This window comes from Halichoeres trimaculatus, unplaced genomic scaffold (assembly GCF_033239565.1).
Source record: "Halichoeres trimaculatus isolate MK-OKI-2021-1 unplaced genomic scaffold, fHalTri1.1 fHalTri1_scaffold_8, whole genome shotgun sequence".
In the NCBI taxonomy this organism is placed as follows: Eukaryota; Metazoa; Chordata; class Actinopteri; order Labriformes; family Labridae; genus Halichoeres; species Halichoeres trimaculatus.
This window is the reverse complement of record NW_027437186.1, coordinates 2,004,321-2,018,797: the sequence shown is the minus strand read 5'-3', so window position 1 is coordinate 2,018,797 and position 14,477 is coordinate 2,004,321. Positions and strand designations below refer to the sequence as shown.

At 39.1% G+C, this 14,477-nt stretch overlaps 1 protein-coding gene across 2 annotated transcripts in view; it reads left to right on the top strand.

The window, feature by feature from the left end:
* The window catches only part of asrgl1 (asparaginase and isoaspartyl peptidase 1), a 57,730-nt gene extending 48,167 nt beyond the window's left edge, over positions 1–9,563 (top strand). The window contains exons 5-8 of one of the 2 annotated variants that reach the window (XM_074675872.1): positions 94–248; positions 1,634–1,755; positions 7,045–7,197; positions 7,297–9,563. In XM_074675872.1, the coding sequence (XP_074531973.1) occupies positions 94–248; positions 1,634–1,755; positions 7,045–7,197; positions 7,297–7,511 (645 nt within the window). In that variant the 3' untranslated portion in view covers positions 7,512–9,563. The remainder of the gene's footprint in view (positions 1–93; positions 249–1,633; positions 1,756–7,044; positions 7,198–7,296) is intronic. The other variant, XM_074675873.1, reaches the window with a different exon arrangement.
* The last annotated feature ends 4,914 nt before the right edge of the window (positions 9,564–14,477 follow it).

Genomic DNA, 14,477 nt, shown 5'->3' with positions numbered 1-14,477 from the left:
TTTTTTAGTTTAAGTTCAGTTTTAGTTTCACAGAAGTGTGCAGGAAAATCTTTCAGGGTGCAGAGATGTGAATTTTTGTGGTCTCTGTTTTAGACGAGTCACGTGTGTCTGACAGCAGAAGGAGCCAGTCATTTTGCCCGCTCCATGGGTGTCCCAGAGGTTCCCATGGAGTCCCTCATCACTGAATACTCAAGCATGCGCTGGAGGAAGAACCTGGCCCCTGACGCCAACCCTGTGGAGTGCCAAATGTAAGACTTTAGGCTCAGAAACAGAGCAATCAGTGCTGTCAGTCAGAAGGTGTGAGGATGCTCTGGAGCCCACTGAGCACTGAAATAAAAAGCAGGTACAATCACAGCAGCAGCACCCTCACTGGAGGAGCCTCAGTGGATGTTTGCACACTTTTTGAGCTGTGACCCAGGTCATCACTGGAATTCATTTAACTGCAGTGAGTCCCAGCTGACAACACCTGCATCCATTCCACAGGAAAAACCCTATACAAGAGTGTGTCTTCATTTCTTTTTATACAAGACCCTGTTTTTTAGGTGTTTTTCATTCTTTTATTTTCTACCAGTATAGTTCTTCAGTTTGTGGTTAAAAGAAACAACAACAGAAGGTAAACAGTGTTTATTCTGACACTTTTTTAACTTATGAATGCAGTGATAAAGAGGAAATCCTGTTCTTTTATGTGAAACACTACAAGAACTAAATCTAAGCAAGTTTTTTTTGTCTAATTTTTATTAAAGACCGTTTCACTGGACTTGGGGCCAATCCGAATTCAACTCCTTAGACCTTGGTTTCAGATCAGGGTAGCATATTTACAGCAAACAGACTTCACTACAATGAACTGCATTTCATGAATGATTAGATAGATAAGCTGCATTCAGTAGCAGCATCAGCTACATAGGCTAGGATAAACTAATGTGCTTTTTATAGCTTAGCTGTCTCATCACTCATGTAATGCAATACATGGTAGCGAAATCTGTTTGCTGTGAATGTGTCACCCGAATCTGACATCAGTTTATCATCACTTTGTAACAATGTGGTCGCTTTGGAAGAGAAGAAACAGTCGCTCTGCCTACGGCAGCCAGCGAACGTCTAGAGATGATGACATAGCAGGAATCAGGTAGTGTCTCCTTTCTAAGAGATGTGATTTCACCCCTTCCCCTCGGCCCTCTATTTTAAGGGAAGAGGAAGGACTAAGACGAAGGAGAGCGGGTGGGGATAAATGGCATAAATGATGCCTGAATTGCTTGTATAGAAGAAAATTATGAAACTTTGAAAGTTCTTATTGAAATTTATGTAGGAGAATAACGTCTAAACACAAGAACCCTGACAAGAATATTTGTCTTATCGCACTGGTTTATTTCTTTTTTACTCTTTACGAGCAGCTCAGGTGTGATTTTTGTCTTTTGGAAAGTAAGACATTTTTGGACTTGTCGGGTTACAGTCCGACAGTCCAATGTTGCTCATCTCAAGTCTCAAAGGTCTTGTAGTCTGCAGTTTGTTCTGGTGTAAATGTTTGCCGTAAAGCATTAGAAAGGGTTAAAAAAAAGGAGAGGAGCTAAAAAACAGACCTCTCCACCTCCTCTATAAGAAACAGATTTATTCATTAATGTTCTGTTTGTGTTTGAAGGGGCAAGATGGGCACTGTTGGAGCTGTGGCCGTGGATTGTGACGGGGTGGTAGCCTGTGCCACCTCTACTGGAGGGATCCTGAACAAGATGGAGGGTCGTGTGGGCGACACACCCTGCATAGGTTAGTCCAAGCTTCTGGTAGAGAAAAAACCTTAGAGTGAGTTCAAGTGACCTGAGTGTCAGCACAGCCTGAATATGAGCTCATCTTGGAAGTCAAAAGGATCATGGACTTTAGAAATTAAGCCTGACTCTGCAGCTGGCATCAAACAGTCTGACAGGAGCAGAGTCACTTTGAGAGATAAACCAACTCATGTTAAAGTCTGAGGAACAATAAACTCCAGTGTTTTCCCGTCTTCACCTTTGAACAGCAGGAGAGGATGTTTGGTTATTGACTAAACCTGATTTGTATATGGTTGACCAGAACATGCCACAGTGCAACTTTAACCTCACTCCAAAGAGTTTCTGATCAACAACAGCCTGTCCATCCTGTAACTGTGTTTAAACCAAAGTAAATGTTTGACTTTATCCTTATTTGTGACATTTTCTAATCTGAAAGATAGAATCAGAATTTCAAAGACGGTCATAAACTCCCAGCAGCACAAACCCCAGACAAACATCAAAGCTACCTGTCCCTCAGGTGTCTCTTGATACCAGTTATTTGACAGTGTAACGTGCTGCCAAAACATCAGCAAACTCTGCTTCTGATCAAGGAACATGTTCTCCATTAGTGGGCGATGTGGAGGAAATATGTCAGGATGGTTTTATGTCAGGGTCAGGATCTGGATTTGATCAGGATTGTTTTTCATGATATTTTTAAGACTTTTTTGCTCCATTTCCTAACTTTAATCTAACCCTGTGCCCTCTGATGTGAAGCCTATGACTAATCCACATGTAGTTTAGTGGGATAGACTGGTTTAGTTAGTGACCTTGACAGAAAATGTAAATATAGAGCATGATTCATTTTGGTCCAATAATTAATACATTCTAAAATGAAAGCTGGGGGCTGTATGAGTTTAAAGAACAGTGTATGGTTATAGTCAACCATAAAAACAACAGGTTTGCTCTGTAGGGGAAAACCAAGCAGCAACTTACGGTTTAGAGATATGGCAATGCTGAAGTGCTAAAGTCTGCTGTTTCTCAACTGTCCGCTTCAGGCTGGCTCCAGGAAAACCAGAAGTCACAAACACACCAAAGAAAGCCATTTTCACAGCAGAAATAAACATTTACAGCCTGGAACTAAAAACGTCTCTCCTCTGAATCTCTAATTTTTCTATCAGCACACACAGCACAGGAGGTGAATTTTTTTCTAATTCGGCAGTTTAGAATGTATCAAGATCGCAAGATTTCCCAACCAGATACACAGCTAAGCTCACGTGACTGGCAGGCACCCTGTAGTTTGGAGACTCAGATCCCGCCCCATTATGTTCACTTTATCCAAACTATGTTGGGTTTTTTCCAGGTGCATCATAAATGGTGATCTGTGGTTAAAACACTCCCTTGAGTTTGATTCATTTTATAGAAATTGATTCAGCCAGGTAGTAAATGGTATCTATGGGTCTTTTGTAGTTAATAGTCAACAACCCAATCTGTCTCAAACCTTTTCAAATGTCAGTAATGGCTGACAGCTTGTTAGTGTTGGCGTCATAGTTTTAAATGGAGTCTTACTTCACTTCAGGATGGGAAAATAAGTCCTTCCTCATGCAGGGCCCCTCCCCAAGCTGTGATGTGACCTCAGCTGTATCTATCAGTGATCACCATCTCAAGAAAAAAAAAACTTTAATCAATCTTCACTCTGTAGTTACCTGAGGATTGTGCCAATGGTTTATTTGCTGCAGTGTTTTGTACATCTAAACACTGATTAACTTGGAAAAAACTCTCTTCCTTTAAAGTCTGCCTTCTTTTGACACCATGTCACAGACACTAACCTCTGAGTGTGTATTTTAGTAGTCTAATGCTGAGGGTCATGACAGCAGCTGAATCCTCTCTGAGTCGTTGAGTCGGTCTAAAGAGCAGAGCTAATCTGTCACTATCAGTCTGTGAATGATTAGGTGGTCATGAGACAGACAGCGTCACACATTTGATCTGAAGACAGGACGAGAAGTTTCTGCTTCTCTCTAAAAAGATCCTGATCAACTTAGGGACAGGGAATTACACTTCCTTCTGTGGGAGCACAATGCACAACTGAAGATTCTATTCATTGATGCATTTTTCTTCTTAATTTCAATCAATTCCAACTCACTGACATTTCACACACACCTCAAACTCACACCTTAAACACACACCTTTTAGTAAATGGACCCTGACAATGCTCAAGTTCTGCAGTGCTTCTCTTTAGTTGATGACAAAAAACTGAAAACTTGAAATGTAAGCAAGTATTTATTAAAAACTGTTTTATTGGGCTTAACATTAGCAACAATCACCTGACCAGTCCAAAAACGTCTTTTTTAAGATGTCTGGGGGGGGGGGGGGGGGGGGGGGGGGGGTTGCTTGAAAGGAGTAGAAACAAAAAAAGTTTTTATTATTATTATTATTAAGACAGTTTTTTTTTATTTGAAGAAATCAAACAATTTCATTCATTTTAGTCCTCATATTAAGCCTTACTAAACAATTTTTTGCTAACAATAAATAATAAAACACATGATAAATACATAAACACTTGATTAGATTACAGTTTTTGCTATACATTGGCACCAGGTGAGGGCACAGAGGTGACTGAGGCCAAGCACACATAAGAGTAATAAAATAAAATACTTGAATTGAAAAATATATCATAGCAAAACATATAACATAATGAAACATTGTTAGATTTTCTTTTTTTTTCTGAGGTTATATAAGTTAAGAACTTACATTTAAAACCTTTTATTTATGTGGATCCTAAATAATTTTCAGATGACTCCTTAAAGTCATGTGAGTCACAGCAGGTAGAGTCTGTTCCTCCTGTTTAAAATGATTGTCACTGTTAAGAGTTGTATTATATTATATTATATTATATTATATTATATTATATTATATTATATTATATTATATTATATTATATTATATTATATTATATTATATTATATTATATTTTATATTTTGCTACTTCTTGGAAATGAAGTTGAACAGAGTGAAAACCAAGATAAAAGCAATATGAAAGCTAAATAAATAAAGCTTAGAAATAAGTGAAAGTACCATAAAATCTTGTTGAAAGAAGAGGCTGAATCACAGCTCCAATCAATAAGTGTCAGTGCAGAATAATTATTTTTGTTTATATTTATGTTGTGAACCTTTTTAACACAATCTTTTTCCATTTCTGCAAAGATAGCAGGGATAGCATTTTGTCCATAGGGGGTGTCAAGACCTGCTCTCTGCAGACCTACAAATTTTCAGCATCCTGGTACAGAAACATTAGCCAGTGGTGAAAACAAGGCCCTCTGCTGGCCGGCTTCAAATCAGAATCAGAATACTTTATTGATCCCTGAGGGGAAATTCCATGTCAGTTACATCCCTTTCAAGACGTATAAGAAAACAAACTTAGACATGGGGAAAAAAAATCAGGAATGGGATAAACCTAGGAGCCGCCAGCTACCCAGCGCCCTGTTGCAATAGATATGAAATAACAACATTGGGAGAAGAGAGGGGGAAAAAAACGTCAATTCCAGACTATTCCCCAATAGGAGGAGTAGTTTAAGATTAAGAAAAAAACACCACAGCATATAAGCACATGATAACAACAGACAAAAACTTGAAGACTTGTACATATGTCACTGCTCTGCCATGGAGGGGCATGCACGCAACCTTACTCGGGTATGTGCACATCAACCCTCTGCAGCTGAACTGTAACAGAGCCAAAGAGGGTGGTTGTGTTGTGACCTCATGTGTGTGTATGTGTAAGCCCATAGACGTCACCCCCACCCAGACTCAACAATGTCTCTGCTGTCTGATGATGACATGGCCATGGCTATTGCCGTGGAGAGGACCTCGAAGAGTTCTGATCTAGAGACAAGTTCACAGGAGGAAGGTGAGGGATGGAACAGGGTAGAGCATCTGTCTGCGTACCATCCAGGAGAGTAGAGCATTATCAGCCTACCAAGGCCGACGCAGAGGAGCCGAAAGAGAGATAAACATTGTTTGGGTCAGGCAGACTTGTAATTTTCCACCTGCTTTAGAGTTTTACTGGTCATCTCTGTGGCGTGCCAAATGACCTAATTTGGTGGCCCATTACAGCCAAGCCAAGCTGACAACTTCTCCAAGTTGTTATCCACCTATCCTGCCTGTGATTAAGTTCGCATATCACTTGAGTCTGAGTATTGACAGCCCTGCACAATCCCTCCATGATGGGCTGCTTGTGGATTGCCAAAAGTGCAGCCTGCGTCTTCTGAAGTTTGCTATAAATCAGGAAACCGCCAGGATCGAAAGGCATACGGTCCTCCAAGTTAAATTAAAGTTGTGAAATTCTTCTGTATCAAGTTATTGGCAGCAGTATTTTAGACTTCTTGTTTAAAATAAGCAATTGCTTATTTTATCTTTTGTTGTTTTCATTAAAAAATTCTGCAAGATTTATCAGGATTTTAAGATGAAAAAGAAACTTCATCAATTGTCCCACAGCGAAGAAATTTACGGAGTTACAGCAGCAACAAGTGTTTTGTGTAAACATCACAGTAAGAATATATCAAATAGAATAAGAATAAAATAAATAAATATACCTACAGGACTATTGAACCACAAGAAATATGTAAAGGGTCAATAAACAAGTATGAAATGTGCACAGGCTGTCTTCTGGAAGGGCTGGGCCATGTAGTCAGAGATGACAGCTTGGCCATCATTCTCCTGTCAGCCTCCACCTTCACAGGGTCCACAGGGTCAGGACTGAGCTGGACTCCTTCACCACTTTGTTCAGTTTTGTTCTCCTGTACCCTGTCTGCCTGCAAAAGGTGAAATCCTCCAATCTGGTGCTGATGTCTGATTGGTGCGAGCTCCGTTAGCCATGTCTCTGTGAATATCTTGATGCTACTCTGACAATAATACACTGTTTTTATGTTGTCAGCCCCAAGGATCTCTTTTAATAGGTTTAAAGGATATCTTTGGGGCTGGTTTGATTGATTGAGGAGCAATAAAATCAAATACAATGTGTTTGATCCAAATTAAGAGGAGTATGTGAATCTCAAATCTAAAGAAATCATAGAAATCTGTATCTCACTAAAGGTACCCACCACAAAAACTGACATCTAAGCAAGCGCTAATGTCTCAATTTTTGAAGAAGTTGTATAGTTAGACTTAATTTACCTGATGAGTCCAGTAAAAAAGGTCTCATGCAAATATTTAAAGACAAAAATTATGCCTGGATTGATTAAAAAATCTGCCAATGGATCAAAAAGAATGAAAGACTATTTATATTTTTTCTATTTGTGTCTTTCTGTCTGTGTGTGAGCGCGTGCCTGTATGTGTGTGTGTGTATGTGTGTTTGTTTCAGGCTGCGGAGGCTATGCTGACAACAGCTCAGGAGCTGTGTCAACTACAGGACATGGAGAGACCATCATGAAGGTGGTTCTAGCCAGACTTATACTCTTCCACATGGAGCAAGGTATCTCATACACACACACACACACATACACAGAAAATCAGATATGATTATGAAAAGTCATGAGATTTTCTGTGTTCGCTGTCTGCTTCCTCCTCTCAGGTCAGTCGGCTGAAGCAGCCAGTGACTCAGCTCTGGCCTACATGAAGACCAGGGTAGGGGGCCTGGGTGGGGTGGTGACAGTGGACCCTCAGGGTAACTGGGCTGCTCGCTTCTCCAGCCTGCAGATGGCGTGGGCAGCAGCCCAAAAAGACACCCTGCATTATGGCCTGTATACCGGAGAACACTTCACACAGAGCCTGGACGATCCTCACTGACAGGACCAAGAGATGCATCATGATTTTAAAGTTTAAACCATAAGATTAGAGATAACACTTTACAATAAGGGTACCCTAATTAACATTAATTAATGCATTACTAAGCATTAGTTCTAAGTTTATTCTGGATTATAATGTGTTACCTCACATTATTTTACATATTAGTTAAACATCAATAAGCATTTCGTTCATGTCTACTATTCAGAGTTAATTAATACACTATTAAGTAACAAAATTTATATTATGTATTTAGTTATCCTTTAACATCAGTAACCTCAGGAACATGAACCTCAGGTAATGTAATGTTGTGTCAGGGCCTTATCAGCATTACTTAACCATAGTTAACCATTACTGAATGCTTTTTGAACCCTTACTGTAAAATGTAACACATATATCCCTTAGGTAACACCAATGTAGGCTACTAATTTAGGCTACTAATTTAAGGAGCTTTAGTTTGCTGCGATTCTGTGAGCCCTCCCTCATTCGTTTGCCTATCAACCATCACCATGCTTCGTACTTTCGTCCTCACTGCTGAGAAGAACTCAAGGGCTTGTGAATCACTAGACAGTGCATGTGCTACTTTATTTAATGCTTTTATTTTATCTGAGATCATTTTGGTTTGGTTTGTAGGGCTGCACTGTGACACAACGGTTAGCTCTGCAGCCTCACATCAATAAGGTCACTGGTACAATTCCCAGCTTGGCCGGTGGGCCTTTCTATGTGGAGTTTCCATGTTCTCCCTGTGCATGCATGGGTTTACTCCGGGTACTCCGGCTTCCTCCCACAGTCTAGAAACATGCTCGTCAGGTTAATTGGTCACTCTAAATTGTCCAAAGGCGTGAGTGTGTGCGTGAAAGGTTGTCTGTGTCAGCCCTGTGATTGACTGGCGACTAGTCCAGGGTGTACCCCACCTCTCGCCCAATGACAGCTGGGATAGGCTCCATCCACCCTCAACCCTGAACAGGATAAGCGGTTTGGAAAATAAATCAATGAGTTTTGGTTTGTCAAATAATGTTTTGTTTGTTCAAGTTTACTTAATTCCAAAAATGTGAATTCAAAGTGAAGTGTCTGTGTCCCATTTTCCTTTTAAAGGATTTGTTTTTAACTTTACAGAAGGAATGTTGCTGTTACAAATACTTAATCAGTTTTACAATACACACATATACACTATCCTACTCAGTGTTGGCACCAATTTTCTTTTTAAGATTCATTAGAAAATGTAAAGGTTTAGATGTCAGTATTTTTCATGCAGTTACACAAGTAAACACAGTTAGCAAAACAAAGCTGAATGCCCAGGCCCATAGTATTACGACATCCTGTTATTCTTTCAATATTTATAAAGCAAATTTATAAAGCTATTTTGAATTGTGCAAATAAAAAATACACAATCAGAGCTTGTATCAAAAATAAATAATAACATGCAGCCAGATTTTTTTGTGTAAATGTTACTGTGTATTTTTAAATGATTTATATTTAGTAATGCATTTGGGTTTCGCCACTAGCTATGAGGGACTTTAAGTTTTAGGGGGTTTTATTTGATTGCTGAGTAATTTTCAGTTTGAATCAAGAATTGTTTTTTTTTTTTCAATTGCTTCGTACAGAGGATGTTACCTCTTTTGTAAAAAAAAAAATACAACAAATTATACATTCAGTTTGAGTTTGTGTTGTGTCAGTTTCTGTATTCTGTTGAATAAATGTCTGGATTTTGTGTCTTCAGGTGCTGCTGGTCTTAAATCTTACTACTGCTTTTGTAACTCATGCTTTATAGGTGATGACTTCAGTAGGCTACTAATTCTTAACTAATGCTTAATTAATGCTAAATGGTGGGAAGCTAACAAAAGTGTACCTGCAGAGGGCCGGCTCTGGACATCAGGGGGCCCTAAGCAGGATCACTTTGTGGCGCTGCCTTGTGGTGGTTAGTAGATTATTGCCATCGCGAACCAGCAACTGTATGGAAAACCTTACACATTTTGTTTGTATTTGATTTGAATTTGCTGGGACACGGTAATTTTGCTGCGTAGACAATGTAAAGCTTGCAGACTTAACACATTTCTACTCCAACTTTGTTACTATCGAAATCCCTAATAAATGTGAAAACGCCAAAACGGCACTGCTTTTTTTGTCCACTAGGTGGCTCTAAACATTGTTTTCGCCTTTTATGCTGATTTTTGCTTCTCCAAAGCTGAAAAAAAACAGGGAAGTTGTACACGAAATTCCTAATTTACTAATCATTAAGCAATGAAAGCTTATTCTTGTGATGTAGCAGAGATTCAAAGATTCTACAAATGATTCAAATTTGAATTTACATTTATTTAACACAAACAATAATAATCAAAAAGTGCAAATACAAGGTGCATTGGTAAAATGTGTTAAAAAAAAAAAAAAAAAAAAGGTAGAAAATGCAATAAATAAATAAAAAAAAAAAAATTAAGAAATAATAATCATTAATAATTTATAATAATTTAAATATTATATCTTCAATATCAAAAACACCTGAGAAAATAGAAAAGAGAAAAAAAAAAAACTAAAGTTTTAAATGCAAACTTTTATTACACTGATGGTGGTACTGATGACATCTTCAGAATTTCTGTCTCCTTGCTTTCTTAGAAGCAAAGTCCTCTTTAATGTCATCATATGACATCTTGCTTCCAACCTGATGGTTGATACTGATGACTGCCAGACCACTGAGACGTTCTTGTGCCATGGATGACCTTAGGTAAGTTTTTATCAGTTTGAGCTTGGAAAAACTCCTTTCTGCAGATGCTTCTGTCACTGGCAGTGTGCAGGCTATTCTCAGTGCCACCCAAAGGTTGGGATAAAGCCCAGTCAGGCCATTTTGGTTGAGAAAGGTGAGTAATTCAAAGGCTGTCATGCTTGCTTTTGGTAAGTTTGGAAGGCTCTGGATTTCCATGGTCAGATCTTGCCAGTCAAGGTAAGTATGCTCCCCATCAATCAGTGTGTTCCCAAGTAGCTCACAGTGCTCTCTGAGAGACTCATCATCCATTTCAGTGAAACTAAGCAGAACCCGGAATTTATCTCTCACGTCCTTATGTGTTGTGAAACGATCTTCCAGTGACTGGATGGCAGTGTCCACAACAACATTAAAGAATGTTACCTCCATTCTCTTTACTGCATCATTCACAGTCTCATCTGCTGCCTCATAGCTAGATTGCCCTTTTGAGCTTCGAATCCTCTTCTGCACCAGCACTGCCTCCACATTCATACTCTCACATGATTCTTTTGCCTTTGACAGGGCATCAGAGAATCCAGTGTCCCTGTACTTCAACAGGGATTCTTTTGTCTTGTCAATAAGATTGACAGCGACATCAAGCTGCATGTCTTCAGATTGCTGGAGTTTACTTGCAATGTTAATGTTGGAGAGGATATCAAACCAGACCATTGTACAGATTTGAAATCTGAATGATCCCACTTCTTCTGCCAGAGACTGGGCCTCAATTCTCCCAACAGCATCATTTTTTTGGTCTCTGAGATCAGTCAATGCCTCTCTGACTTTGTCAGCTTGGTACCGTAACGGCTCAATGCTGTTGATTCTGGTTTCCCCCATCTTGTCTCACTCCATGACTTCAGTGTAATCTGGACATGCTGCTTAAGAATGGCCCACCTCTGAGGAGCAGCAGAGGACAAGTTGTAAAGCTTCTGTACAATGCCAAAGAAGCTGAGGGCATCTGTTGACTTCTTTGCTGAATCTGCAACCATTAGATTAAGTGTATGTGCTCCAAACGGAACATAAATATGGAAGCGTATTGCTGCCAAAACTAAAATGACATTACAATCATGAAAATGAAAATGAAATACACTAAATGCATTTTCAATTCAAGATTAAAGGTGCATTATTTGAGTCAAAATGAAAATTAAATGTCAAATATATCATTATCATTTTCATTTTCATCTCCAAGACTGCAAACTGCGTGACATAATTCAAAATTAAAATTTAAAAGGGTGTTTGCATTTTAATCTTCAAGAAATGGTCCAGTATTTTCATGACATAATTCAAATTAAAATGCAAACATGAAAATGAAAATGCAATACTGACTTTACATTTACATTTCAGGATCAAAGGTGTATTATTTGCGTCAAAATGAAATTAAATGTCAAATATACCATTATCATTTTCATTTTCATCTTCAAGACTGCAAACTGTGTGACATAATTCAAATTAAAATAAAAAAGGGTGTTTGCATTTTAATTTTCATGAAATGGTCCGGTATATTCATGACATACTTCAAATGCAAATGCAAACATGAAAATTAAAATGCAATACTGACTTCACATTTACATTTTAGGATCAAGGGTGCATTAAGTGTGACAAAATTCAAATGAAAATTCAAATGACTCAGTGGTTGTGTATCATATTCAACACTAGATGGCACTGTGTATGTACGGCACTGTCATTAAGTAGCCTACCAAAAGAGGAGAAAAAGAAGTGCCAAGTTCTACTGCGGAAAAACAACAGGCAGAGAGATGGCAAGCCAGCAGCAAAATTTGGTATACTTGGGCAGATTTAAACATTCTTTTGAGGAATTGGCTCTTTTGACAGAGCAGAATGAAATCACAACTTAGATGTCCACGACCGGGTGTCAATGGTAATGGAAAACTTGGCAGAATACTCTGCGATCACTGATACAGAGGTGAACGAGGTGACGGCAGCATCGCTTTCTGCAGTTATGGAGCTGGTGGCGGCTCCAGTGGTGGCTGGAGTGGGGCGGCCAGCCATCCATATCCCAGAACAAGCACTGGAGAGCTACCTCCTGAGCGGGTTAAAAGTTCAGGAGATAGCAGAGCTCTTTGGTGTGAGCGTCAGAACCATTTTCCGAAGGATGCAGAACTCCGGATTGAGGTACCGTCTCTGCTTACACTATTCAAAACGTAAAAACTATTACTTTTGTGTAGGGCTTGACACTAATATCCGCCAACCCGTCAAATGCGGGTGATTTTGAGCAGTGGCGGGTACCACCATCACCCCCATTAGCCACTTTGGCGGGCTGGATCTTATATATGAGAGGAAATATCATAACAGTGCGGCCGACATTTTTTCGAGGTCGTGCTGGTGCGCCTGACTTGTTTTTATAGCTGCGCATCATCATCTTTCTGTAATCCTCCGCTGACTAAACGCACCCTCATGAAGGATCGTGGTCTAAACCAACCAGAGATAGAGCTCTTTTTATGTTTTTGCCTCTGATTGACCGTGGTACTGTTCACTCTCGCTCAAGTTGTATGTGTACAATTCACAACTCTGCAGAACAGCAGAGTTCATCCCGCTGCGCGCGTATAAGACGCACAACTACAAGAGAAAATTTAATTCCGTGCTTTCTATGATCATTTATCAGTGTTTAAAGAGGCATGTTATCATCTTAATACCAGAACGGCCGGTACTGCCGGTACTGCCGGTCAGCCAGCGGCCGGTGCTGCCGGTGTTGTGCTGAAAAAAACACCCCTTGCAAGGTATGATGAAAAACAATAAATAAATCCTGATCTACTACTGATATTCTATTGTCAGACCTATTAACACTTCTACACTGTTATGTTTTCATCATAAACAGCAACCATAAAACATTCGTTGCTTAAAAACCAGAGTTTTTGCTATAGCGACAGGTCCTTTAACAATGAGAACCTTGTAGAGTTTATCAGGTGTATACTTTACTAAATAGGCAGACCACATTATTTTTCCATTTGAGGTGATAATCGGGACCAAATGGTTATTGTTTGTATTATTGTATGCTACCTGCCCGAAAAAGCAACCCAGGCTGCAGGTTAATCCAATTAAAAATCACCCTTTTGAACCTGGATATTGAGATGACAACTGAATTTAGCCCTGTGAAACCAAATTCATTAAGCTTCCTTAAATCATAGATTGAATAGATTTTGTACTTATGGCCGAGGCATATTTTCACAGAACTTAACCAAAGGTGTTTGTTTACGTTCGTCATTATCTCATTCTGTGTGAAGAATATATCTATCTAACCGAAGAATCGTTTATTACCAGTCTTAAGATGACCTTTAAGACAGAAAACAACTGATGTTCTTCTCTTCTGTCTCTCTCATTAATAAAATCGTAAAATATTACATATTATTTTATAATAAATATGACATAATAATGATTGGAACCAGGCCAGGAGTCAACAGGTTGGCTTCAATCAGGTTGTTATGCAGTTTATGTAAATGCTTTTTCTTCTCTCCTGCTTTCTGCTACGCTCAGGCAAAAACTCAGAGCAACAGGATTCCATGCAGTCACAGAGGTAACCTCAGCTCTGAATTGCTGACTTAGAATAAATTCCATGTGCATTGTTCTGGGACAGTTAATGGGCTAAAAACCCCTGAGTTTCTCTCATACATTCTTAAGCGGATCGGTTAGAAGTGAAACAATGAGCATTCAGTCCGAAAAAAGAAAAGAGTCAAGCAAGCAAATGTATTTTATGTACTTTTTTTTGTTTCAATGGACACTGCAAAGAGAGAGAGATTTATATTTCAAGTACTACCCTATATATATTTTTTTAGCCCTGTTTATAGTTGGTCTTTTGTCAGAAACTTTTTTTTTATGAATCTTAATTTTTTTTCCAGTGTATCGGACATGTACTCAGCCATAAGTGACAGGAAGCTGGATGACATCATTTTAGAGATCCACTTAGGTCATAGAAACACTGGATACAGGATGATGGGATCTTTCTTATGCACCAGAGGATTGCGAGTGCAGAGTAAGTGTGTCACTCACACACACACACACACACACGCACGCACGCGCGCACACACACACACACACACACACACACACACACACACACACACACACACACACACACTTGTCTCTTAAGTAAAAAGCTATATAAAATTCTGAATGAATTGTTCTTGATTACCAACCCTTTTATAAAATGTGGGTTTTTTTTGTTAATATTGTTAGACAGTTATCAATAGCCAAGTTTGACCCTCCTTTATTCCCTAAATAAGCTA